Source organism: Scyliorhinus torazame, chromosome 10 (assembly GCF_047496885.1).
Source record: "Scyliorhinus torazame isolate Kashiwa2021f chromosome 10, sScyTor2.1, whole genome shotgun sequence".
Classification (NCBI taxonomy): Eukaryota; Metazoa; Chordata; class Chondrichthyes; order Carcharhiniformes; family Scyliorhinidae; genus Scyliorhinus; species Scyliorhinus torazame.
In genome coordinates, this window is record NC_092716.1 from 119,085,416 (window position 1) to 119,110,812 (window position 25,397).

The 25,397-nt window shown below is 47.5% G+C and overlaps 1 protein-coding gene across 1 annotated transcript; it reads right to left on the reverse strand.

Annotated features, from left to right (window-relative positions):
- Positions 1–1,006: 1,006 nt before the first annotated feature.
- Positions 1,007–24,654, reverse strand: LOC140430889 (glutathione S-transferase A-like). The gene is made up of 6 exons (XM_072518666.1): positions 24,401–24,654; positions 24,123–24,188; positions 19,955–20,060; positions 19,142–19,260; positions 16,712–16,800; positions 1,007–1,341 (listed from the first exon to the last, which is right to left on the reverse strand). Exons 1-6 carry the CDS (start codon positions 24,566–24,568, stop codon positions 1,209–1,211), a joined length of 681 nt encoding a protein of 226 aa, XP_072374767.1. The 5' UTR covers positions 24,569–24,654; the 3' UTR covers positions 1,007–1,208.
- Positions 24,655–25,397: the final 743 nt, after the last annotated feature.

Genomic DNA, 25,397 nt, shown 5'->3' on the forward strand with positions numbered 1-25,397 from the left:
TGCTTGATGTGGTTTCATAGATTATCATAGAATTTACAGTGCAGAAGGAGGCCATTCGGCCCATCGAGTCTGCACCCGCTCTTGGAAAGAGCACCCTACCCAAGGTCAACACCTCCACCCTATCCCCATAACCCATAAACCCCACCCAACACTAAGGGCAATTTTGGACACTAAGGGCAATTTATCATGGCCAATCCACCTAACCTGCACATCTTTGGACTGTGGGAGGAAACCCACGCACACACGGGGAGGATGTGCAGACTCCGCACAGACAGTGACCCAAGCCGGAATTGAACCTGGGACCCTGGAGCTGTGAAGCAATTGTGCTATCCACAATGCTACCGTGCTGCCCGGGTTGGAGTCTCTCTCTCATTCTCATTTCTCAATATGCGATAATGAAGTGACGGAAAGAAACGCTGTGCGACAGGAAAGCACTATACCACCTTTCATGTAGGAAGAGCAGCAGGTCTATCAAAAGCTACCTTCAGACAAGGGGGTGAATTTCCAATGGTTTCTCGATTGGCTCCCCATAACATTAGCAGGAAGACTGTGTAAACATTAGCAGGACGATTGCGCAAAGTCCCAAAATTCGGCTGGATCTGATTTTGAGGCTATGTCTAGAGGAAGTGTCCAGTTTCACAATGAAAAAGTCAGTGCCGTCCCCACACCGATGCTCTGCCGGGTGGTGGGGGGTGGTTGGGGGGGCTAGCAGCCACGCCACGTAAAACTCCCGTGTTCCTGACCGAAACTGCCGCAGAATTGCAGGGGCCGTGGGCGCACATGTGCACGGCGACGACCTGCAGCAGTCGCGTCGTACAACATGGCACCAGCTGCGCGCGGACCCAGCCTGCCAGATAGTACCCCCCTGTGCTACTTCCCGCCAGCGGATGGCTCCCACCATACAAACATACCAACTTAAGAGGAACATTTATTTTTGGTATAAATTCCCACTTCTTCGTGTAATGTTCATACTCCGATACCCACTCTTTGAAATGAACACAACCCATTCAGGTCATATGTATTTAATAAAGTGTGCAGTACCAACATTAAACACTACACCATGCTCAAATTTAAACTCTCCATTTCTCTATAAAACAGAATATATTTCATCAAAAATGTTTTCCTGAACTCCCGATTACTCTAGTCCAGACGGAATGTGTTATTATAAGTGAATCAAGGCCGAGAACAAGGTGGTTGTGGGTGGGAGTTCAGACGTCTTTCAGAGGGTCCATAGTAGGAGGAGTCTCCCTCCAGTGAGGAGGCCAGGTAGTCTGGATACTAGGCCGCTCCTTCACACGATTGTAATAATCTAGCAGGCAGGGATATCTTTTCTGCGACAATCTACAATCCAAAATAAAAAATATTGTTATAACTTTAGCATTGTAGGTTTTAAATCAGGTTTTCAGGCCTCCAGCAGTAAGACATTCAGCCCCTTTAATCTCCTTGAGCCCAACATCATTTTGGACCTAATCAGTGAGCTTCATTCCTCCAACTCTGTAAATTGGAAATTGGACTCTGGGCACAATTCTCCCAAAGAATTTCCATTTGTGGCGGGTTTTTCCAGAGTTTCCCGCCACCTCTATTCAATGACATTTGTGTCCTGAGAAGTTTCTCACCAGGGCAGAATTAGAAATTTTGTTAGCACTGGGGAGCGGAGCTCAGCGATCAGGCCGCCATTTTGAAAGGATGACCCGATCATTAAGTGAGCTTGTGGGTCCCCCATATCCCTTGGTAATGTAACCCCTTCCATACACTAGACACTGCCCCACACCCCTCAAGTGAAGACACCACGCTATGGGGTCCCTGAGGGTCCCACCTCTTCAGGCCCACCCAAGCCCCCTTACCGGACCCCTTCCTTCTAGGACACCCTCCCAGAGGCCCCTACTTACCTGCCCTGCACACCCCACCCTTCAAACCCCCCCCCTCCCCACCCAGATTTCTGCTTTTGTGGACGTGAAAGAGATGAAAAAGATGAAAATCGCTCATTGCCACAAGTAGGCTTCAAATGAAGTTACTGTGAAAAGCCCCTAGTCGCCACATTCCGGCGCCTGTCGGGGAGGCTGGCACGGGAATTGATCCATGCTGCTGGCCTGCCTTGGTCTGCTTTCAAAGCCAGCGATTTAGCCCTGTGCTAAACCAGCCCCTCCAGACTCCAGGGTGGTATGTTGCCTCCCTGGTGCCAGGGTCCAGGATGTCTCAGAACGGGTAGCGGGCATCCTGAAGGGAGAGGGCAAACAGGCAGAGGTCCTGGTATATATTGGTACTAACGACATAGGCAGGAAGGGGGATGAGGTCCTGCAGCAGGAGTTCAGGGAGCTAGGCACAAAGTTAAAAGACAGGACCTCAAGGGTTGTAATCTCGGGATTACTCCCTGTGCCACGGGCCAGTGAGGCTAGAAATAGGGAGAGAGAGCAGCTAAACACGTGGCTAAACAGCTGGTGCAGGAGGGTGGGTTTCAGTTATCTGGAACACTGGGAGCTCTTCCGGGGCAGGTGTGACCTATATAAGGACGGGTTGCATCTAAACTGGAGAGGCATAAATATCCTGGCCGCGAGGTTTGCTGGTGTCACACGGGAGGGTTTAAACTAGTATGGCAGGGGGGTGGGCACCGGAGCAATAGGTCAGAAGGTGAAACAATTGAGGGAGAACTAGGGCCACTGTGGCTCTGAAGAAGAGCAGACAGGGAGATGTTGTGAAAACAGCGGGACTGGTGGCCTGAAGTGCATATGTTTTAATGCAAGAAGTATAACAGATAAGGCAGATGAACTTAGAGCTTGGATTAGTACTTGGAACGATGATGTTGTTGCCATTACAGTGACCTGGTTGAGGGAAGGGCAGGATTGGCAGCTAAACATTCCAGGATTCAGATGTTTCAGGTGGGATAGAGGGGGGAGGTAAAAGGGACAGAGGAGTTGCACTACTGGTTGGGGAGAATATCACAGCTGTACTGCGAGAGAACACCTCAGAGGGCAGTGAGGTTATATGGGTAGAGATCAGGAATAAGAAGGGTGCAGTCACAATGTTGGGGGTTTACTACAGGCCACCCAACAGCTAGTGGGAGATAGAGGAGCAGATAGGTAGACAGATTTGGGAAAGGAGTAAAAGCAACAGGGTTGTTATGATGGGAGACTTTAACTTCCCCAATATTGACTGGGACTCGCTTGGACGGGGCAGAGTTTATAAGGAGCATCCAGGAGGGCTTCTTAAAACAATATGTCGATAGTCCAACTAGGGAAGGGGCTGTACTGGATCTGGTATTGGGGAATGAGCCCGGCCAGGTGGTAGAAGCTTCAGTAGGGGAGCATTTCAGGAACAGTGACCACAATTCAGTAAGTTTAAAGTGCTGGTGGACAGGGATAAGAGTGGTCCTCGGTGAATGTGCTAAATTGGGGGAAGGCGAATTATAACCATATCAGGCGGGAACTGAAAAACCTAGATTGGAGGCGGAGGTTTGAGGGTCAATCAACATCTGACATGTGGGAGGCTTAAATGTCAGTTGAAATGAATTCAGGACCGGCATGTTCCAGTGAGGAAGAAGGATAAATATGGCAAATTTCGCGATCCTTGGATAACGAGGCCTCGTCAAAAGGAAAAAAGGAGGCATTTGTCAGGGCTACAAGGCTGGGGACAGACGAAGCCTGCGTGGAATACAAGGAAAGTAGGAAGGAACTTCAGCAAGGAGTCAGGAGGGCTAGAAGGGGTCACGAAAAGTCATTGGCAAATAGGGTTAAGGAAAATCCCAAGGCTTTTTACTCGTACATAAAAAGCAAGAGGGTAGCCAGGGAAAGGGTTGGCCCACTGAAGGACAGGGGAGGGAATCGATGTGTGGAACCAGAGGAAATGGGCAAGGCACTAGATGAATACTTTGCATCAGAATTCACCAAAGAGAAGGAATAGGTGGATGTTGAGTCTGGCGAAGGGTGCGTAGATAGCCTGGGTCACATTAAGATCCAAAACGACAAGGTGTTGGGCGTCTTGAAAAATGTTAAGGTGGATAAGTCCCCAGGGCCTGATGGGATCTACCCCAGAATACTGAAGGACACAAGAGAGGAAATTGCTGAGGCCTTGACTGAAATCTTTTAATCCTCACTGTCTTCAGGGAATGTCCCGGAGGACTGGAGAATAGCCAATGTTGTTCCTTTGTTTAAGAATGGTAGCAAGGATAATCCAGGGAACTACAGGCCGGGCAGCCTTAATGTCAGTGGTAGGGAAATTACTGGAGAGAATTTTTCGAGACAGGATCAACTCCCATTTGGAAGCAAATGGACGTATTAGTGAGAGGCAGCACGGTTTTGTGAAGGGGAGGTTGTGTCTCACTAACTTGATAGAGTTTTTCGAGGAGGTCACAAAGATGATTGATGCAGGTAGGGCAGTGGATGTTGTCCATATGGACTTCAGTAAGGCCTTTGACAAGGTCCCTCATGCAGAAGAGATTTACCAGAATGTTGCCTGGTATGGAGGGCATTAGCTAATTGGAGCGGTTGAATAAACTTGATTTGTTCTCACTGGAACGAAGAAGGTTGCGACCTGTTGGAGATCTTCAAAATTATGAGGGGCATGACAGAGTGGATAGTCAGAGACTTTTTCCCAGGGTAGAGGGGTCAATTATGAGGGGGATAGGTTTAAGGTGCGAGGGGCAAGGATTAGAGGAGATATGCAAGGCAAGGTTTTTTTTTTTTAATACACAGGAGCGTAGTGGGTGCCTGGAACTCGCTGCCGGAGGAGGTGGTGGAAGCAGGGACGATAGTGACATTTAAGGGGCATCTTGACAAATACATGAATAGGATGGGAATAGAGGGATACGGACCCTGGAAGTGTAGGTGATTTTAGGTTTAGACGCAGCATGGTCGGCACAGGCTTGGAGGGCCGAAGGGCCTGTTCCTGTGCTGTACTTTTCTTTGTATTTCATGGGCATGGACCCCTTCGCCCCCGATGCTTGGCAGTGCCACCCTAGCACTCGGGCACCCTTGCACTGTCACCCTTGCACCCAAGCAGTGCTCCTGCTGGCATGGCAATGCCATCTGGGCCAAGGTGCCCAACTTCCAGGGAGCTACCCTGCACTTGCCTGACAATCCAGGGGCCTCCGATGGCCTGAGAAACCCCCAGGTGCCGTTCCATCCGGTCCACATTTGTGTGGACCGGCATTGATCGTTGCCCAGCTGTAGCCTCCCTGGGGAGGCCGAAGAATTGAGAGAGGTCGGTGGATCCCGCGCAGGTAGGTCATAAGTAGGTTTACCACCTACCGCCGAGCATCATTCAGTCCTGCCCAATTGGGGCAGGGTTCCGGTACCACACCTTGCGGGACTTCGGTGAATTCCGCGAGGTGCGAAGGATTGCCGGAAGCTTTTCCTAGCATTTACCAGCCGCGCTTTGCTCAAGCGAGAGCAGAATGCAGCTGGAGAATCTCGCCCTCGCTCTCATTTCCTTCCTCACCAAGGAGTGAACAACAACACTAAAATTGCAGCTACACTGGCAGATTTTGCTCGGCCATCTCTCAAACTAAGTGTAGTGGGGAGGCAGGAAGGGCAAGAGTGAAGATTAGAAGTGAATGCAGGAGGGCAGCAGTGCTTAGCACTGGGACTATGGCGCAGAGGACCCGGGTTCGAATCACAGCCCTTGGTCACTGTCCATGTGGAGTTTGCACATTCTCCCCATGTCTGCGTGGGTTTCATCCCCACAACCCAAAGATGTGCAGGTTAGGTGCATTGGCCATGCTAAATTGTCCCTTAATTGGAAAAAAAAATTGGTTACTCTCAGTTTAAAAAAAAAAGAGAAGTGAATGCAGGAACCACAACTATAACAAGCACCAGCAAGTTCCTTCATAGAATTTCTACCGTGCAGGAGGCCATTCGGCCCATTGAGTCAGCAATGACCCTTTGAAATACCTCTCTTCCTAGGCCAAATCGCCTGCCCTATTCCTGCAACCCACCCAGAGGGGCAATTTATCATGGCCAATCCAACTAACCTGCACATCTTTGGACTGCGGGAGGAAACCGGAGCACCCGGAGGAATCCACGCCAACTCAAGGAGAATGTACTGACTCCACACAGTCACCCAAGGCCGGAATGGAACCCGGATCCCTGGTATGAAGCAGCAGTGCTAACCACTGTGTCCCCCATCATAGTAAAATGTCCGAAGCTACTTTACAGCAAAATTTTCAAACAAAATTTGATACTGAACATGTAAGGAAGTGAAAGAACAGGTGACCAAAAGCTTGGAAAAAAGAGGTAGGATTTGAGGAATGTCTTAAAGGGAGTAGAGAGGTTTGAGAACAGAATTCTAGAGCTTAGGGGGTAGGCGGATGACAGCAAAGCCACTAACGGTGGGACAATTAAACCTGGAAGTGCACAAGCAGCCAGAACGGGATGAGTGTAAAGATCTCTGAAAGATGTAGGACTGGAGGAGATTACAGACATGGGGAGAGCTGTGATCACAAAGGGATTTTGTAGACAAGAATAAGAATTTTAAAATAGAGTCTGTAACAATCCAAGAGCCAGTGTAGGTCAGTGAGCACACGGAGAATGAATGAATAGGACTTGATGCTATCCTGATGATATCGGAGCAAACCATGAGTTACGTACAGAACCTTAGTTAGGCCACACTTGGAATATAGTGTTCAATTCTGGTTGCCACAGTACCAGAAGGATGTGGAGGCTTTGGAGAGAGTACAGAAGAGGTTTACCAGGATGTTGCCTGGTCTGCAGGGTGTTAGCTCTGCGGAGAGGTTGGATAGACTCAGTTTGTTCTCACTGGAAAAACGGAGTTTGAGGGGCGACCTGATAGAAGTCTACAAAATTATGAGGGGCATGGACGGAGTGGATAGTCAGAAGCTCTTATCCAGGGTGGAAGAGTTAATTATTAAGGGATATAGGTTTGAGGTGTGAGGGGCAAAGTTTAGAGTAGATGTGCGAGGGAAGTGTTTTTACACAGAGGGTGGAGGATGCCTGGAACTCGCTGCTGGGGGAGGTGGTGGAAGCAGGGACGATAGTGACGTTTAAACAAATACATGACTTGGATGGGAATAGGAGGATAAATGGACAACATGGTCAGCGGAGGGCCAAAGGGCATATTCCGGTGCTGTATTTTTCTTTTGTTCGATATTGGACTTTTAAATGAGACATGAGCTTTTAAAAATGGGCACACAAGCCAAAGATGGCTGAGGATGTAAATTCTGAGAATGTAAAATTCAGTGCCTGTCTGAGTAGTTCCTGCGTGGGTGGTACAAAGAGAGAGACAGTGGAATGTTATACCCTTTCTCAAACAGACACTTCAAATGAAAAAGCAATGCCAATGTAAACTGCCAATTCCGGTGTTGAAAATGGAAGCAGATTATCATCGCAGCAAGAATTACATCCTGTAGGAAAATTTTAAATCTTGCTCTCTCCCAGAGTGTTGAAAAGCAGCCAAGCCAGCAAAGCTACAGCGGCATGGTAGCACAGTGGTTAGCATTGTTGCTTCACAGCACTAGGGTCCCAGGTTCGATTCCCGGCTTGGGCTGTCTGTGCGGAGTCTGCACGTTCTCCCAGTGTTTGCATGGGTTTCTCCAGGTGCTCTGGTTTCCTCCCACAAGTCCCGAAAGATGTGCTGTTAGGTCATTTGGACATTCTGAAATCTCCCTCCGTGTACCCGAACAGGCGCCGGAATGTGGCAACTAGGGGGCCTTTCACAGTCACTTCATTGCAGTATCAATGTAAGCCTACTTGTGACAAAAAAAGATCATGAAAAAAGAAAAGAAAGGGAAGCAGGACAACTTCTCAGCTAGACTGCATGACCTGGGAATTTTGAAATCAACTACTGAAGTCAGCAGTACTGGAATCACAAATCTCAAGTGGTCACAAAGTTGGCCTACTCCTCACGGATGAGCCAATGACTGATTTGTATATGCTTTTTAAAAACCATATTTTTGGAGTCACTTCTGGGGCTAAATTCTCCGGAAATGGCGCGATGACGGCCGACTGGCGCCCAAAACGGCGCAAATCAGTCGGGCATCGCGCCGCCCCAAAGGTGCGGAATGCTCCGCAGCTTTGGGGGCCGAGCCCCAACCTTAAGGGGCTAGGTCGGCGCCGGACGAATTTCCGCCCCGCCAGCTGGCGGAAAAGGCCTTTGGTGCCCCACCAGCTGGCACGGAAATGACATCTCCGGGCGGCGCATGCGCGGGAGCGTTAGCGGCCGCTGAGGGCATTCCCGCACATGTGCATTGGAGGGAGTCTCTTCTGCTTCCGCCATGGTGGAGACCGTGGCGAAGGCGGAAGGGAAAGAGTGCCCCCATGGCACAGGCCCCCCCGCGGATCGGTGGGCCCGGATCGCTGACCAGGCCACCGTAGGGGCGCCCCGCGCCCAGGACCCCAGATCCCACCCGCGCCGCCTTGTCCCGCCGGTAAGGTAGGTGGTTTAATCTACGCCGGCGAGACAGGCATTTTAGCTGCGGGACTTCGGCCCATCCGGGCTGGAGAATCGCGCGGGAGGGCCCGCCAACCGGTGCGGAGCGATTCCCGCCCCCGCCGAATATCCGGTGCCGGAGAGTTCGGCAACCGGCGGGGGAGGGATTCATGCCAGCCCCCGGCGATTCTCCGACCCCGGCGGGGGGGGGTCGGAGAATCGCCGGGGGCTGGCGTGAATCCCGCCCCCGCCGGTTGCCGAACTCTCCTGGTTTCTATTCGGTGTGCGTGCGTTTTATTATTTTTCTCATGTTTAGTAGTTAATAAATTCACTTTCTTCAATTCAATTGGCTCCTTTTAAAACATTAATACATTGGGACGGGGCAAGGTATCCACAAGGCCTATGTGAAGATGAGGAGTGAAGTTTCAGTTGGGGCGCTTGATAGTTACAAGGTAGCGAGGAAGGATCTAAAGAGAGAGCTAAGACGAGCAAGGAGGGGGACATGAGAAGTATTTGGCAGGTAGGATCAAGGAAAACCCAAAAGCTTTCTATAGGTACGTCAGGAATAAGCAAATGACTAGGGTAAGAGTAGGGCCAGTCAAGGACAGGGATGGGAAGTTGTGTGTGGAGTCTGAAGACATAGGCGAGATACTAAATGAATATTTTTCGTCAGTATTCACTCAGGAAAAAGAGAATGTTGTGGAGGAGAATGCTGAGACCTAGGCTATTAGAATAGATGGCATTGAGGTACGTAGGGAAGAGGTGTTGGCAATTCTGGACAGGCTGAAAATAGACAAGTCCCCGTGGCCTGATGGGATTTATCCTTGGATTCTCTGGGAAGCCAGGGAAGAGATTGCTGGGCCATTGGCTTTGATTTTTATGTCATCATTGGCTACAGGAATAGTGCCAGAGGACTGGAGGATAGCAAATGTGGTCCCTTTGTTCAAGAAGGGGAGTAGAGACAACCCCGGCAACTATAGACCGGTGAGCCTGTTGTGGGTAAAGTCTTGGAGGGGATTATAAGAGACAAGATTTATAATCATCTAGATAGGAATAATATGATTAGGGATAGTCAGCATGGCTTTGTGAAGGGTAGGTCATGCCTCACAAACCTTATCGACTTCTTTGAGAAGGTGACTGAACAGGTAGACGAGCGTAGAGCAGTTGATGTGGTGTATATGGATTTCAGTAAAGCGTTTGATAAGGTTCCCCACGGTAGGCTATTGCAGAAAATACGGAGGCTGGGGATGGAGGGTGATTTAGAGATGTGGATCAGAAATTGGCTAGCTGAAAGAAGACAGAGGGTGGTGGTTGATGGGAAATGTTCAGAATGGAGTTCAGTTACAAGTGGCGTACCACAAGGATCTGTTCTGGGGCCGTTGCTGTTTGTCATTTTTATCAATGACCCAGAGGAGGGCGCAGAAGGGTGGGTGAGTAAATTTGCAGACGACACTAAAGTCGGTGGTGTTGTCGACAGTGCGGAAGGATGCAGCAGGTTACAGAGGGACATAGATAAGCTGCAGAGCTGGGCTGAGAGGTGGCAAATGGAGTTTAATGTAGAGAAGTGTGAGGTGATTCACTTTGGAAGGAATAACAGGAATGCGGAATATTTGGCTCATGGTAAAGTTCTTGGAAGTGTGGATGAGCAGAGGGATCTAGGTGTCCATGTACATAGATCCCGGAAAGTTGCCACCCAGGTTGATAGGGTTGTGAAGAAGGCCTATGGAGTGTTGGCCTTTATTGGTAGAGGGATTGAGTTCCGGAGTCATGAGGTCATGTTCCAGCTGTACAAAACTCTGGTACGGCCGCATTTGGAGTATTGCGTACAGTTCTGGTCACCGCATTATAGGAAGGACATAGAACATAGAAAATACAGCACAGAACAGGCCCGTCGGCCCACGATGTTGTGCCGAACCTTTGTCCTAGATTAATCATAGATTATCATTGAATTTACAGTGCAGAAGGAGGCCATTCGGCCCTTCTTGTCTGCACCGGCTCCTGGAAAGAGCACCCTACCCAAACTCAACACCTCCATCCAACACCAAGGGCAATTTGGACATTAAGGGTAATTTATCATTGGCCAATTCACCTAACCCGCACATCTTTGGACTGTGGGAGGAAACCGGAGCACCCGGAGGAAACCCACGCAGACACGGGGAGGACGTGCAGACTCCGCACAGACAGTGACCCAAGCCGGAATCGAACCTGGGACCCTGGAGCTGTGAAGCAATTGTGCTATCCACAATGCTACCGTGCTGCCCTTAAGAACAAATAAATCTACACTATATCATTTTACCGTAATCCATGTACCTATCCAATAGCTGCTTGAAGGTCCCTAATATTTCCGACTCAACTACTTCCACAGGCAGTGCATTCCATGCTTCCATTACTCTCTGGGTAAAGAACCTACCTCTGATATCCCTGGAAGCTTTGGAGCGGGTGCAGAGGAGATTTACCAGGATGTTGCCTGGTATGGAGGGAAAATCTTATGAGGAAAGGCTGATGGATTTGAGGTTGTTTTCGTTAGAGAGAAGAAGGTTAAGAGGAGACTTAATAGAGGCATACAAAATGATCAGGGGGTTAGATAGGGTGGACAGCGAGAGCCTTCTCCTGCGGATGGAAATGGCTAGCATGAGGGGACATAGCCTTAAACTGAGGGGTAATAGATATAGGACAGAGGTCAGAGGTAGGTTCTTTACGCAAAGTGGTGAGGCCGTGGAATGCCCTACCTGCAATAGTAGTGAACTCGTCAACATTGAGGGCATTTAAAAGTTTACTGGATAAGCATATGGATGATAATGGCGTAGTGTAGGTTAGGAAACCAGAAGCACAAAGGGACTTGTTCAAGATTCTCTTAAGGTTAACATGCAGGTTCAGTTAGCAGTTAGGGAGGCAATTGCAATGTTAGCATTTATGTAGAGAGGGCTAGAATACTAGAGCATATATGTACTTCTGAGGCTCTACAAGGCTCTGATCAGACCCATTTGGAGTATTGTGAGCAGTTTTGGGCCCTGCATCCAAGGAAGGATGTGCTGGCCTTGGAAAGAGTCCAGAGGAGGTTCACAAGAAATGATCCCTGGAATGAAGGGATCCAGCTTGTCATATGAGGTACGGTTGAGGACTCTGGGTCTATACTTATTGGAGTTTAGAAGGATGAGGGAGGATCTTATTGAAACGTACCAGGATACTGCGAGGCCTGGATAGAGTGGGCGTAGAGAGGATGTTTCTACTTGCAGGAAAAACCACAAGGGGACACAATCTCAGACTAAAGGGACGATCCTTCAAAACAGAGAGGAGGAGGAATTTCTTCAGCCAGAGGGTGGGGAATCTGTGGAACTCTTTGCCACAGAAGGCTGTGGAGGCCAAATCACAGTGTCTTTAAGACAGAGATAGATAAGTTTTTGATCAATAAGGGGATCAGGGGTTATGGGGATGAGAAAAATATCAGTCAAGGTTGAATGGCGGAGCAGACTCGTTGGACCAAGTTCTGTTCCTACATCTTAAATGACTGGGAGGTAAGAGAAGGGGCACAAAGAAGGATTGTAGAAGCTCAGGTTAACAATTAGAAGTTTCACCCAAAACATCAGAACATAGTAGAAGTATTGCAAGGACAGACCAGTAGCCATGACAATTGCCATAGTCCCTGCTGAATCCGCAGTAAGCAGAGATGATAGGTAGAAAATAATGAACAAGGTGATTATGAAACAATTCCTCCACTCCCCGAAGGGTCTCCTTCCCCGATCTGCACCCAGGTCAGGATTTTTACATGGATTAGAGCTCTCCTTGTTAAGGGGAAGCCCCGCTCCCTTAAAGGAAAGTTCATATTCTGGGGAGATCATGATCCCATGGTCTTGATCCCAGGAATTCCATTGAGGTTACAACAGTCACCAAGGATCATAGGCTGCTCTCCCCTTTGAGGGAAATTAATGGTATGATGCACGAGGCAGGCAGGACATGGGGTGGTTCGAAGAAGGGACCTTACCTTTTTCCTCTGATGGTGATGTCTAGCACGAGGGGACATAGATACAAGACAGATGTCAGAGGTAGGTTCTTTACTCAGAGAGTAGCAAGGGCGTGGAATGCCCTCCCTGCAACAGTAGTGGACTCGCCAACACTAAGGACATTCAAATGGTCACTGGATAGACATATCGACAACAAGGGAATAGAGTGGTTTCACAGGTCGGCGCAACATTGAGGGCCGAAGTGCCTGTACTGCGCTGTAATGTTCTATGTTCTTACAGTGCAAGCAGAATGGGGGTATAGGTAGGTTGGAGGGGTCCTTTGGTTGGGTCTCCAAGTGGGAGTTGACATACTTGCAGGATATGCTAGTGAATGGAAGCAATTTGGGGGTGGGGGAGAAGAGATGGTGACTCAGTTGGCATGTCGGTTCAGTTTGGGCGAGAACGGACGGGGTGGCCTTTATGGGTGGACCCAGGGTAGCATTCGGTGGCCCCTGCACAGCAGTTTGATTGGCTATAACTGGGAAGGCGGTGGGTCAGCTACGCCAGCTAAAAGGGTGCAATATGAGTAGGAGGAGAAAGCCAATCATCTACTAGCCCACCAGCTGAGGCAAGGGAAATTGTGCAGGTGAGGGCAGTAGGCGGGGTGTGTGATGGAGCTGGGGAAATAAATTAGGTATTGGGAGGCTTTTTATACTGGCGCAGGTGTCTACTTTGTGGATCCCGAAAAAGGACAAGGATCTGATGGAATGAGTGGCTTATAGGCACATCTCGTTGCTGAATACGGATGGGAAAGTGCTGGCCAAGCGGTTAGTAACAGTAATCTTTATTCGTGTCACAAGTAGGCTTACATTAACACTATAATGAAGTTACTGCGAAAATCACTTGTCGCCACATTACGCTGGTTGTTCGGTACACTGAGGGAGAATTCAGAATGTCCAAGTCACCTAACAACACATCTTTCGGGCCTTTGGCGGGGCGATTGGAGGGGTGTGTGCCGGATGTGACAGAGGGAGGTCATGCCTAACAAATTTGATTGAATTTTTTGAGCTTGTAACCAAATGTATAGATGAGGGTAGTGCAGTTGATGTAGTTTACATGGATTTTAGCAAAGCCTTTGACAAGGTCCCATGTGGGAGACTTATTAAGAAGTCAAATGCACATGGGATTCAGGGTGTTTTGATAATGTGGCTTCATAATTGGCTTAGCGGTAGGAGACAGAGGGTGATGATAGATGGCTGCTTTAGTGTCTGGAAACCAGTGACGTATCACAGGGATCCGTGCTGGACCCCTTATTGTTTGACATTTATATAAATGACATAGGTGACTATGTGGGGTGTTTGCCGATGACACAAAGATTGGCTGGGTGGTTAACAATGAGGTTGAGTGTTTTGGGTTGCAGGAAGATATAGACGGGATGGCGGATAAGTGGCAGATGCAATTTAACCCTGGAAAATGTGTATGATACACTTTGGAAGGAGCAATTTGACAAGGAAGTATAGTATGAAAGGTCGGACACTGGGAGGTTCTGAGTCCATAGATCTCTGAAGGCAGAAGGGCAGATTAATAGGATGGTGAAAAAGGCATATGGGACACTCACTTTCATCAATCGGGGCATGGATTACAAAAGCAGGGAGATGATGATGGAGCTGTATAGAACTTTGGTGAGGTCAGAGCTGGAGCACTGTGTGCAATTCTGGTTGCCACATTATAGGAATGATGTGATTGCACTGGAACGGGTGCAGAGAATATTCACCAGAATGTTGGGAGGTTTGGGCTGAACTTTGTTGCTTGGGCACGGCTACTGTATGCGTCCCTGAGATCTTCCCAGTGAACATCCAGGGGAGAAGCGTGAATTTGGGGGCCTTGCCTTGCAAGGTGGCCAGTGTCAGATTTTGGTATCTGGGGTTTCAGGTGGCGCATTATTGAGTCACTATGCAGAACTGAAATCTGGTAGGTTTGGTAATGGTGTTAAAAGGGGATCTGAAAAGGTGGACTTTGCATCTGATGCTGGAGGGTACAAGCGACAAAGACGACTGTGTTGCCGAGGTTCTAGTTTCTTTTTCAATCCCTTCCAATTTTCCTTCCCAAGGCATTTTTCTGGAGGATGGATAAACTCAGTTTGTTTGGGCGGGCAAGACGCCGTGGGTCAATATGGCCTTGTTGCAAAGGGAGAGGTGGGGCTTGTGCTCCAAACCTGTTGCTTATTATTGGGCAGCAAATGGCAAGAAGGTGAGACAGCGGTGGGAGGGACGGGGTTGGACCGGCGGGTCAGGGACCTGTTTGTAGAGGGTAGGTTTGCAGGGTTGGAGGAAGGGCGAGAGAGGTTCAAGTTACTGAGGGGGAGAGAGAGTTTAGAAACTGGCAGGTGCAGGACTTTGCGCAGAAGGAACTGCCCTCGTTTCCTTAGATGCAAAAGTATACGTTACTACTGCAGTTGCTGGTCCCAGATGAGTGGGGGGGGAAAGAGAGGACTGTGGGTATCTATGGATGGTAGGGGGAGAAAGGGATGGCACAAATGGAAGGCATTAAGCAGAAGTGGGAGGAGGAGTTGGGGATCGAGATGGGGTAGGGAGTCTGGAGTGAAATAATGTGTCAGATCAATTCGACCGACCTCCTCTTGTACGAGGAAGGGCCTTATACAGTTTAAGGGTGATACATAGGGTCCACATGACTTGGACCTGGACGAGTGGGGTTTTCCCAGGGGTATAGATACGGGCAGCATGGTGGTTAGCAACTGTTGCCTCTCAGCTCCACTGACCCGGGTTCAATTCTGGCCTCGGGTGACTGGGTGTGGAGTTGGCACTTTCTCCCCATGTCTGCGTGGGTTTTTTCTGGGTGCTCTGGTTTCCTCCTACAGGCCAAAGATGTGCAGGTTGGTAGATTAACCATGCTAAATTGCCCCTTAATGTCCAAAAGGTTGGGGGGGGGGGGGGTCATTGGGTTACAGGAATAGGCCATCTGGCCCTTCGAGCTTGCTCCGCCATTCAAGGAGATCTTTTGTGGACTCAGCTTCACTTTCCCGTCCGAACACCATAACCCTTTATTCGTCAAAACCCTTTATGCATCAAAAAACTATCTTTATCTTGAAAACATTTAATGAAGGAGACTCAACTGCTTCACTGGGCAGGGAATTCAATAGATTCACAACTCTTTGGGTGAAGAAGTGCCTCCTAAGCTCAGTCCTAAATCTACTTCCCCTTATTTTGAGGCTATGCCACCTTATTCTGCTAAAAGGGTGGAGCTGTGGGCTTGAATGGGGTGCTCTTTCCAAGGGTTGGTGCAGACTCGATGGGCTGAATGGCCTCCTTCTCCACTGCAGATTCTATGTGTGCGAAATGACAGGCAAACAATGTTCACATGTTCTGGAGGGGTGCAAAACTGGGCAGCTTTTGAGAGGAGGGGTTAGAGAGCCTGCTGGGGATTGTGGGTCAAGATGACTCCGGAATTGACGGTGGCACTTTTGGGTGTCGGAGGCACCAGGGTTGCAGGGGGCTCATGTTGTGGCCTGCTCCTCTCTTGATTGACCTGCAACGGATATTATTGAACTGGAGGTCGACAACGCCGTTGGGGGGGGGGGATTTGTATGAATTTCTTCAGTTGGAGAAGATAAAGTTCACCCTTAGGTGGTTGGAGGGGGGTTCTGTGCGGTGGAAGCCTTTTCTGTCCATGTTTGAGGAATTATTTGTCACTAGGGATTAAAGGGGGAAAAATAAACATACCATTTGTACCATGGATATTTTCAGGTGTTATGTTATGTGTTTGAAATAAAATATATATATAAATATATAATATATAATAATATATATAAATATATAATATATAATAATATATATAAATATATAATATATAATAATATATATAAATATATAATATATAATAATATATATAAATATATAATATATAATAATATATATAAATATATAATATATAATAATATATATAAATATATTTAAAATTGCTGGCCTTTTCAGGGACATCCCAAGAATGGAAAAAAAAAAATGACTCCGCTCAACACCCCATCCCAATCTCAGAAAACTTCACTGATTCACTTGACATGATTCAAGTCAAGTGGGATATCTCCCAACAATCTGTTCTTTTTTACTTCATTATGATTATCACTTCATCAACCATGCAATTTATAAATACCTATTTGGGCAGTTAATGCAGTGCCTGGCACAATTGTGTATCAGCAGTAATGCATCCAACCTCACAGAAAGCTCAGTGTAAATGTGAGCTGTTCATGAAGATGAAAAGCTCATCTTGGTGAAAATACATTTGAACAAATCCAAGTTGGACTTTGAAACGTTTAAACAGACAGCAGTTTTGATAGAGATATCTTATATTTAACAGTGCAGCAGTCAGTAACTCACCCAAATCTGACACAGAGGGCCAGTTGTGGGAACAGTACGACATCAGCCATGGTGAAGTTTTTCCCTGCTATATATGATCGTGGTCCCATCTGAAGGCAGGAGAGATTACAGCTGCTTATTGACACACAATAGCAGAGATCACAGTATACAATTGTGTGCAAGGGCATCATTCGCATTCAGTCTAATGCTGTTCCTTCTTTGGGAGCTCTTGTTTCCATTTTGCATTCCCACACCACCTATTCGAGGCATCAACTCGCTCTGTCAGACAACAGTCCTTGTTGCACCATCAGTCCTACCTGTAAATATGATAGAGTGATCCCATCGAAAGGTATGAATGTGTCAGAAATCTTAATATGCCAACGCTATTTGTTTTTTCTTTGGAGTTGAAAGCAAAGTGGGAACTGGAGAATGAGTACATTTTGCTCAGTACAGAAACAGATAATCTTCTGGAAGATCACGTTGACTGATGTCTCTGTTCATTCCCACCAATAAACATTAAGCCAAGATTGGTTTAAATCATAATAGTAAATTTAAAATGGCAGTATCGATTTGAGGTTTGAAACAGGATTGGTCAGTCTTAGTCCGGATCTACCAGGCTGTGTGAAACAGGATTGGTCAGTCTCTAAGTCTGGATCTACCGGGTTGTGCGAAACAGGATTGGTCAGTCTTAGTCCGGATCTACCGGGCTATGCAAAACAGGATTGGTCAGTCTTAGTCCGGATCTACCGGGCTGTGAGAAACAGGATTGGTCAGTCTCAGTCTGGATCCGCTTGGCTGTGAGAAACCGGATTGGTCAGCCTCAGTCTGGATCCTCTGGGCTGTGAGAAACAGGATTGGTCAGTCTCTTTCTGGATTTACTGGGCTATGTGAAACAGGATTGGCCAGTCTCAGTGCAGATCCTCTGGGCTGTGTGTAACAGGATTGGTCAGTCTCAGTCCAGATCTACCGGGCTGTGTGAAACAGGATTGGTCAGTCTCAGTCTGGATCTACTGGGCTGTGCGAAACAGGATTGGTCAGTCTCAGTCTGGATCCTCTGGGCTGTGCAAAACAGGATTGGTCAGTCTCATTCTGTATCCTCTGGGCTGTGTGAAACAGGATTGGTCAGTCTCAGTCTGGATCTACTGGGCTGTGTGGAACAGGATTGGTCAGTCTCACTCTGGATCCTCTGAGATGTGTGGAACAGGATTGGTCTGTCTCATTCTGGATCCTCTGGGCTGTGTGAAACAGGATTGGTCAGTCTCAGTCTGGATCTACTGGGATGTGCGAAGGAGGATTGGTCAGTCTCAGTCCGGATCCTCTGCTGTGCGAAAGAGGATTGGTCAGTCTCAGTCCAGATCTACCGGGCTGTGCTGTGTGGAACAGGAGTGGTCAGTCTCCGTCCGGAACCTCTGGGCTGTGTGGAACAGGATTGGTCAGTCTCAGTCTGGATCTTCCGGGCTGTGTGAAACAGAATTGGTCAGTTCCATGGTTACTCAGTTTTAATCTGCATGTATTGCGTTTTGCACGGTACAAGTGCCAGACAACATGATGCAAAGTATTCTCAGTGTGAGAACTGACTTCATTTCCATAATGATTGTACACTGGTCACTCCTACAGTGTCCAGATTGGCAGCTCATCCAGCACCGTCTCTCAGTGACAGCAATATGTACCGTTTATAAAATGCACTGCAGCATCAATCCAAAGCTCCTTTGACAGCACCTCCCAAACCCACTAGCTCTTCCCTTATAGATACAGAAGGTCAGCAGACATATGGAAACAGTTCCATCTGCAAGTTCCCTTCAAAGTCACACACCATCCCGACTTGAAACTACATCACCTGGCTTTATTATCGCTGGATCAGAATCCTGAAACTCCCACCCTAGCAGCATGGTGGGTGTACCTACACCACGGACTGCAGCGGTTCAAGAAGGGTAACTCACCGCCACCTTCTCAAGAGCAATGAGTAATTGTTAATAAATGCTGGCTAAGCCAGCAACTCATGAATGAATTTTAAAAATACCCTACACAACAAATTCTATCAAGTTCATTCTTGAAAATTACATGCTTGCAATTCCCTCGGTGCAAAAAGTGTTGCCTAATTTCTTTCCTGAACAGCTTAGCTCCAAATACAGAAACTTGTCCTCTCATTCTGGACTCTCCTGCCTCAGAAACCATTTTTCTACCTTGCCTCTTTTCTGATTTTAAGGCCCTCAAATAGTCCACCTCTCAGTGTTGTAGAGGGAATACAAGCAGTGTTTATGCAACTGTTCTTCATAAATTAACCCAGTAAACCCAACGGTCATTCTAGTGAACATTTGCAGTATGCCCACCAAAGCCAATGTTTCCTTCCCGAGATGTGGTGCTCCAAACCGAATGCAGTTCTCCAAATGGGCATCACCACTGCTCCATACAACTGAAGAATCACCCCCTCCTCATTGCATTGCAACATACCTTCCCTAGATATCCTTCCCAGAGAGTAAACTCGGTCGTCAGTGCAGATTTATTTCTTGCCAGTGCAGTTTCATGTCGCTCAGGTTCTGGAACCCTCCAATTGTAGAATGCAAAATCAGCTGCAGGTAGAATAACAATGATATTAAAACAGTCTCTGCTTCACATGACACTGGTAAACCTCTCACTCGAATGCTAGTGCTGTAGCGATTGCTGGAGCTGGAGCCCTGCAGTGATTCAAGGGAGCTACTCACCACTAACATCAGGACAATTCCTGTGACAGTAACAATGAGAAACAGCTTGCTTGCGGTTAATCAACTCCCAACGGGGAAGTCTGAGAAAACACAGCAAAAGCAGTGCAGTTTCCAGTCAGTTGCACAGGATTACTTGCTGTATTGTAGTTTGATGAGTGGAATCTGTGCGGACACAGACTGGGTTGGAACGGCGTGTGGTGAATTACTTGGATCCTTACTCCACAGAAACTATTCTTGCTATCCTTCTCAAGTGTGTGGTGTGTAGTCACTCTGCTTTGTGCAAATGGTTTTCTAAATAACCTCTTCCTTATCCTCTCTCCTGCATTTGCCTCCACTCCTTCTACCCCCCAGCTGCCCCCCTTCTTCCTGCACAACCTTCCTCTTTTCATGCCCCCACTATCCCCACACCCCCTCTCATCTGGCTCTTCTACACCACTCCACCAACCTCTCCACCTCAAACACGCCTTCCTTCCCTCCCTCCACAATCCTATCTTCAGAAAGCAGCTGGGAATATCACACCCTGAATGAATTGTAACAGTTACGCTTTCAGTCAGAAACTTACCCATTTTCTGATGTAGAGTTAGGACCTCAAACATTCTCTGGTAAACCAGGGCTTGTTCTGCTGGAGCATCTGGAATCAGTGGGTTGCCTTGGGATTTGAACTGACTCTGTAAAGCAGAGAAGAGACATCCCATGAAATAATATCAGGAAATCCGGTGGAATATTATGTTTCCAACTCTTTGAAACTTCATTTTCATACTGACTTACTCATATGACTTTATTGTAACATGGGCCATACCTTCCCACATCTCCCTCATTCCTGCACATTGACTTAGTTTAACTGGTAGCTGCTGTAACTTTGGCAGAGATATCAACGCTGCCAGGAGGTTTCATCATTTAACCTGATAGCTTTAAGAACTGGGTTAGTCAAAACCTGTACACCAATGCATTAATAATCATTTGTCTGTGGAGACCGGTTTTAAGGAATTTAAAAATAAGTTTGGGATATTGGATTAAGGTCTGAAGTAATTGAAAAGGAGTAGCAAGTCTCTGTAAGTATTTTTCTGCCCAACTGGGGCTAGCTATCAGTTCATAGTGCTGGATTACAAAATCTTCAGGAATGTCCTAACTTCTCAATGGTTCACCTTTTTGGTATTTATTTTGAAAATTTCCTATGATTAGAAGATTAATTTTCAATTGCCAGGGACCCGGGTTCAATTCCAGCCTTGGGTGGTTGTGTAGAGTTTGCATTTTCTCCCAGTGTTTGTGTGGGTTTCCTCCCACAGTTCAAAGATGTGCAGGTTAGGTGGATTGACCATGATAAATGGCCCCTTAGGGTCCAAAGATGTGCAGCTTAGGTGGGGTCATGGGGATAGGGCAGGGAGTAGGCCTGACGAGAATGCACTTTCAGAGGGTCGGTGCAAAATCGATGGGCCAAATTCTGCACTGTTCTAACTATGCTACAGAGTTGAGGACCTCACGCACACACCTTGGCAGGGACACTAGCTCCGCTGCAGAAATTTCAAGAAATGTGGGTTTTATATTTACAACTAATTTTTATTTATTGAATCCTTGCTGGTTTTCACCCTTCCCCATCACTCCTTCTGACACAAAGTGATTTTACTCCCTAGAAGCCCCAGCAGCTACTGTTGTAGAGACCAGTGAATGCAACATTAACACAGGATACCTGGAATTCCACACCATCATATAAACTAATACAAAGCACACATCAACAAACATGGTGCCAAATTCCCATAATGGCATGCTACTCTTAAAGTCACATCATACCATAGGTGTCAGCCATGACTCAGTGATAGCAACCCTGCCTCAGAATCAGATGGTTGTCATTTCAAGTCCCATTCCATTGCATGGAGCACAAAACCCTGTCTGACACTCCAGGGATACAAACCGCTATTATTGGAGCAGGGCAGAAGCCAATACTTCAGGTACATTGGGTATCTATGGGGACACAGATTGTGACAACCTTTCTTGGGCTGAAGACACACTCAGGAGGCTACTGGGACTGATTCCTAAAGGTGGAATCTGAAAGAACCGAGGAACAGTGACAGTCTTGGATACATCTGAATATCAGAAAACGATAGAGTTCTCTGCAGTAATTCCATCCCACAATTACTCCAGATGTTAGAGCCTTGGAAAGTATGATTTAAAAATTGCTTGTAGTTCAACATTGGATCTGAAGCTTGGGTGCATGTGTGAGATTATATGAGGGGTCACAATACATTACAAGGTCACGGTGGGCAGCTAACAGCTTGCTGGTCTTGTTTGGTAGAGTTTCCTTGTCGGATTACTTTGTGAATGGGGGTTTCCTAATCATCTGGCACTAGGCTCTGTAGGTAGTGAGCAGGGCAGAGATGGAACAAGAGGAGAACAATTTGACAACCCACCTTGTACCCTTCAGCACGTCTACAGAATTACCCCCAAACTGAGGGAGAGGAGGTCTGTTCCAGTCAGAAGCAATCACCAAGGCTTTGACATTCCTCACTTATTCCAGCCTGACTGGCTGACGGTTCAGACTGCCACAAGTCTCACTAACTTGCGTTGTCACCAGGATTGGCAAATATCTGAAACTCCAAAATATGCATATTTTGACATAAATCTGGGGTTGGAGGGGAGGGAGGTGAGCTGTGAGGAGGAGTGCAGAGGTGCTTTAGTGTGATTTGAGAAGGTTAAGTGAGTGGGCAAATGCAGTATCATGTGGATAAATGTGAGCTTTGGTAGCAAAAATAGAAAGGCAGATTATCTGAATGAGAATGGATTGAGAAAGGGGAATGTGCAATGAGACCTGGTTGCCCTTGAACACTAGTCGCTGAATAGAAGCATGCAAGTGGTGAGGAGGTTAAATGGTATGTTGGCCTTCATAGCGAGAGGATTCAAGTGCAGGAGCAGGGATGCCTTGCTGCAATTATTCAGGGCCTTGGTGAGGCCACACCTGGAATATTGTGTGCAGTTGTGGCCCCCTTAGGGATGTTCTATCTATAGAGGAAGTGCAGCTGAAGATTATCAGACTGATTCCTGGGATGGCAGGATGAACACATGAGGAGAGATGGAGTCGGTTAGGATTGTATTCGCTGGAGTTCAGAAAAATGAAGGGGGATCTCATAGAAACCTATAAAATTATTACAGGACTAGACGGGGTAGATACAAGGAGGATGTTCCCAATGGTGGGTGTGTCCAGAACCAGGAGTCACAGTCTAAGGATACGGGGTAGGCCATTTAGAAACTGAGATGAGGAGAAGTTTCTTCACCCAGAGAGTAGTCAGCCTGTGGAATTCACTACCACAGGAAGCAGTTGAGGCCAAAACACCCTCTCCTCACAACCTAACCTGTACATCCCTGGACACGAAGGAGCAATTTAGCATGGTCAATCCACCTAACCTGCACGTCTTTGAACTATGGGAGGAAACCGAGCACCCGGAGGAAACCCATGCACACAAGGGATGAACGTACAAACTCGACACAGATAGTCACTCGAGGCCAGAACTGAAACCGGGTCCCTGGTGCTGTGAGCTAGCAGTGCTAACCAATGTGCCCCCTAACATCTGCAGGTTAGGGGATAAGGCGGAGGAGTGGGCCTGGGTGGGTTGCTCTTTCAGACAGTCGGTGCAGACTCGATGGGCCAAATGGATTCTGCACTATAGGGATTCTATGATTCTAAGACAAGAGATGGTGGTAATAGGACAAACAAAAAGATTATTCTAGGTGGGGCTATAAATGGGGAAAGCAGAATAATCACTGGCAGTTGCCATCTGAAAACACGCCAATCTTTTCTTTGGGGAGACCAAATGGCAACCCTCTGACACCTTCTCCTGCCTGCATCTGGACCATAACCTCACTACACTACCAAAGATCAAGCCATAGTTTCCAGGCACGACCACTACCTCGTCTCCTCTGGAAATTTTCCATCCACATCCTCAAACATTATTTACCTTAATCTCCTTCTACCCCCTTCCCAAAATCCACAAACAGAACTGTCCTGATAGGCCCATTATTTTCGCCTGTTCCTGCCCCACTGAACTGATGTCTTGCTATCTTAACTCTAATTTTTCTTCCTGAAAGTTTCTACCCAACAATGTCCAGGAATCTTCCGATGACCTCTAGCTCATTAACAGTTTCCAGGCCTGTCTGAACCGGAGGCATCCAACCCCCCTCAATCCTACAACTCGATGGCCCTTGCTTCTTCCTGGAACAGACCCAGTCGCCAAACATTCCCAACCTCCTCTCCCTGGCTAAACCTGTTCTACGACAGAATAGTTTTTCCTTTAACACCAGTCAGTTCCTCAAAATAAAATACATTAGTTGCTATGGGTACCCGCACCTTCCCTATAGACTCACTGCCACTTGGGCTCACACTGAACCGGAACGTTTCAATCGACTTGGATTCTGGTTTCCTACCCTCGGCTCGCCATTACATAGTCCGTCCATCGACGAATTCTCCATCTCCGGGGAAAACTATCGATCAATACCCTGCAGAAGCCCTATGATTTCCTCAGCTCCTCCGAGTATTTGCAACATTTTCCAATGTTATTTCAGATTCTCAACTTCTGTGCGGTTTTAGCTGAGATTTCCCGTCTTGGCTGGGTGACAGACTCTGTGAACCTTCAGGGGGAGCTCCTGGTGTCTCAGATGGGGAACTCAGACGTACGTAGAGAATGTGAAACACGGGGAAACTACCCAAGTGCAGTTTCGATCTCAAGCACATTGTCACTTACCTCCAGATACATGCAGGCCGCCAACGATTCATTCACGACATTACCTTCATGCTTGAAGCTTGGAAGCTGGGGCACAAACATGGAGACAAAATGAAAGCAGTTACTGGGTGAAAGAGAATGATTGGAAAGTTGTTATTTTCGATTTTAAGTTGTAAAATGGCGGGTTTCTTCTCTCGGCCGCTGAGCCAGGCAGTGTACTGAACACGGAACTGCATAGAACCGTATACAGACTTCTGATCAGTCACAGAATTCTGTTCAGAACATAAAACTTGTATTACCTGTCCCCTGGGGTTTATGGCCAGGACTTCCGGTAACTTGTGCTCCTGTTTGTCGAAACTCAGTAATTTCTGCGGCATTGAATGCAGTTTCTTTTCTTGGAGAGCGATCATGATCCTCCAGCAGGGCGGGGAGCCTGAGCCCCAGTATAAGATACTATTCTCAGCCATTGATCAGCTCCACACACACACACTGTCCCCCGCACAGCTTCTTTCTGCTCAATCATCACCGCACCCACGGTTTTATGTGAGCCGGGGTCAGCTGATCGTAAACCGTGTTGTAATCCAGGAAGTGACTTTGCAAAAAGTGAAAAAGACGACCAGCCCATTCACCTGGCATGAGTATTTCAAATGACTTTACTCCTGCCAGCATTTCCCACGGCTAAAGTGTGCGGTTCTTGCTGCCTTTACTGAAGAAAATGAAATATAAACGGTTCCTGCGGGTCGCCAAAAGCTGGCAGTCGGGGCAAATGCTTCGGAGAGCGGGCTGCTGCCGGGCGGGAACAGGAATGCACTTGGATTCTGTAAACCGCTTCTGTTCCAGAAGGACATTGTATTGTTCCTGTGCTGCCAACAAGGAAACGATAATACGAGGGAGGAAACAACTCTAAACTGGATGTACATAGAACATAGCCCTTCGGCCCACGATGCTGTGCGACCATTTATCCTAACCTAAGATCAACCTAACCTACAACCCTTTCAATTTACTGCTGTCCATGTGCCTGTCCAAGAGTCGCTTAAATGTCCCTAATGACTCTGACTCCATCACATCTGCTGGCAGTGCATTACACACACACACACACAGAGCGCTCTCTGTGTAAAGAACCTACCTCTGACATCTCCCCTATACCTTCCTCCAATTACCTTCAAATTATATACCCTCATGACAGCCATTTCCACCCTAGGGAAAAGTCTCTGGCTATCGATGCCTCTCATCACCTTGTTCTATTAAGTCATCTCTCTGCCTTCTTCGCTCCAGTGAGAAAAGCTGTAGCTCCCT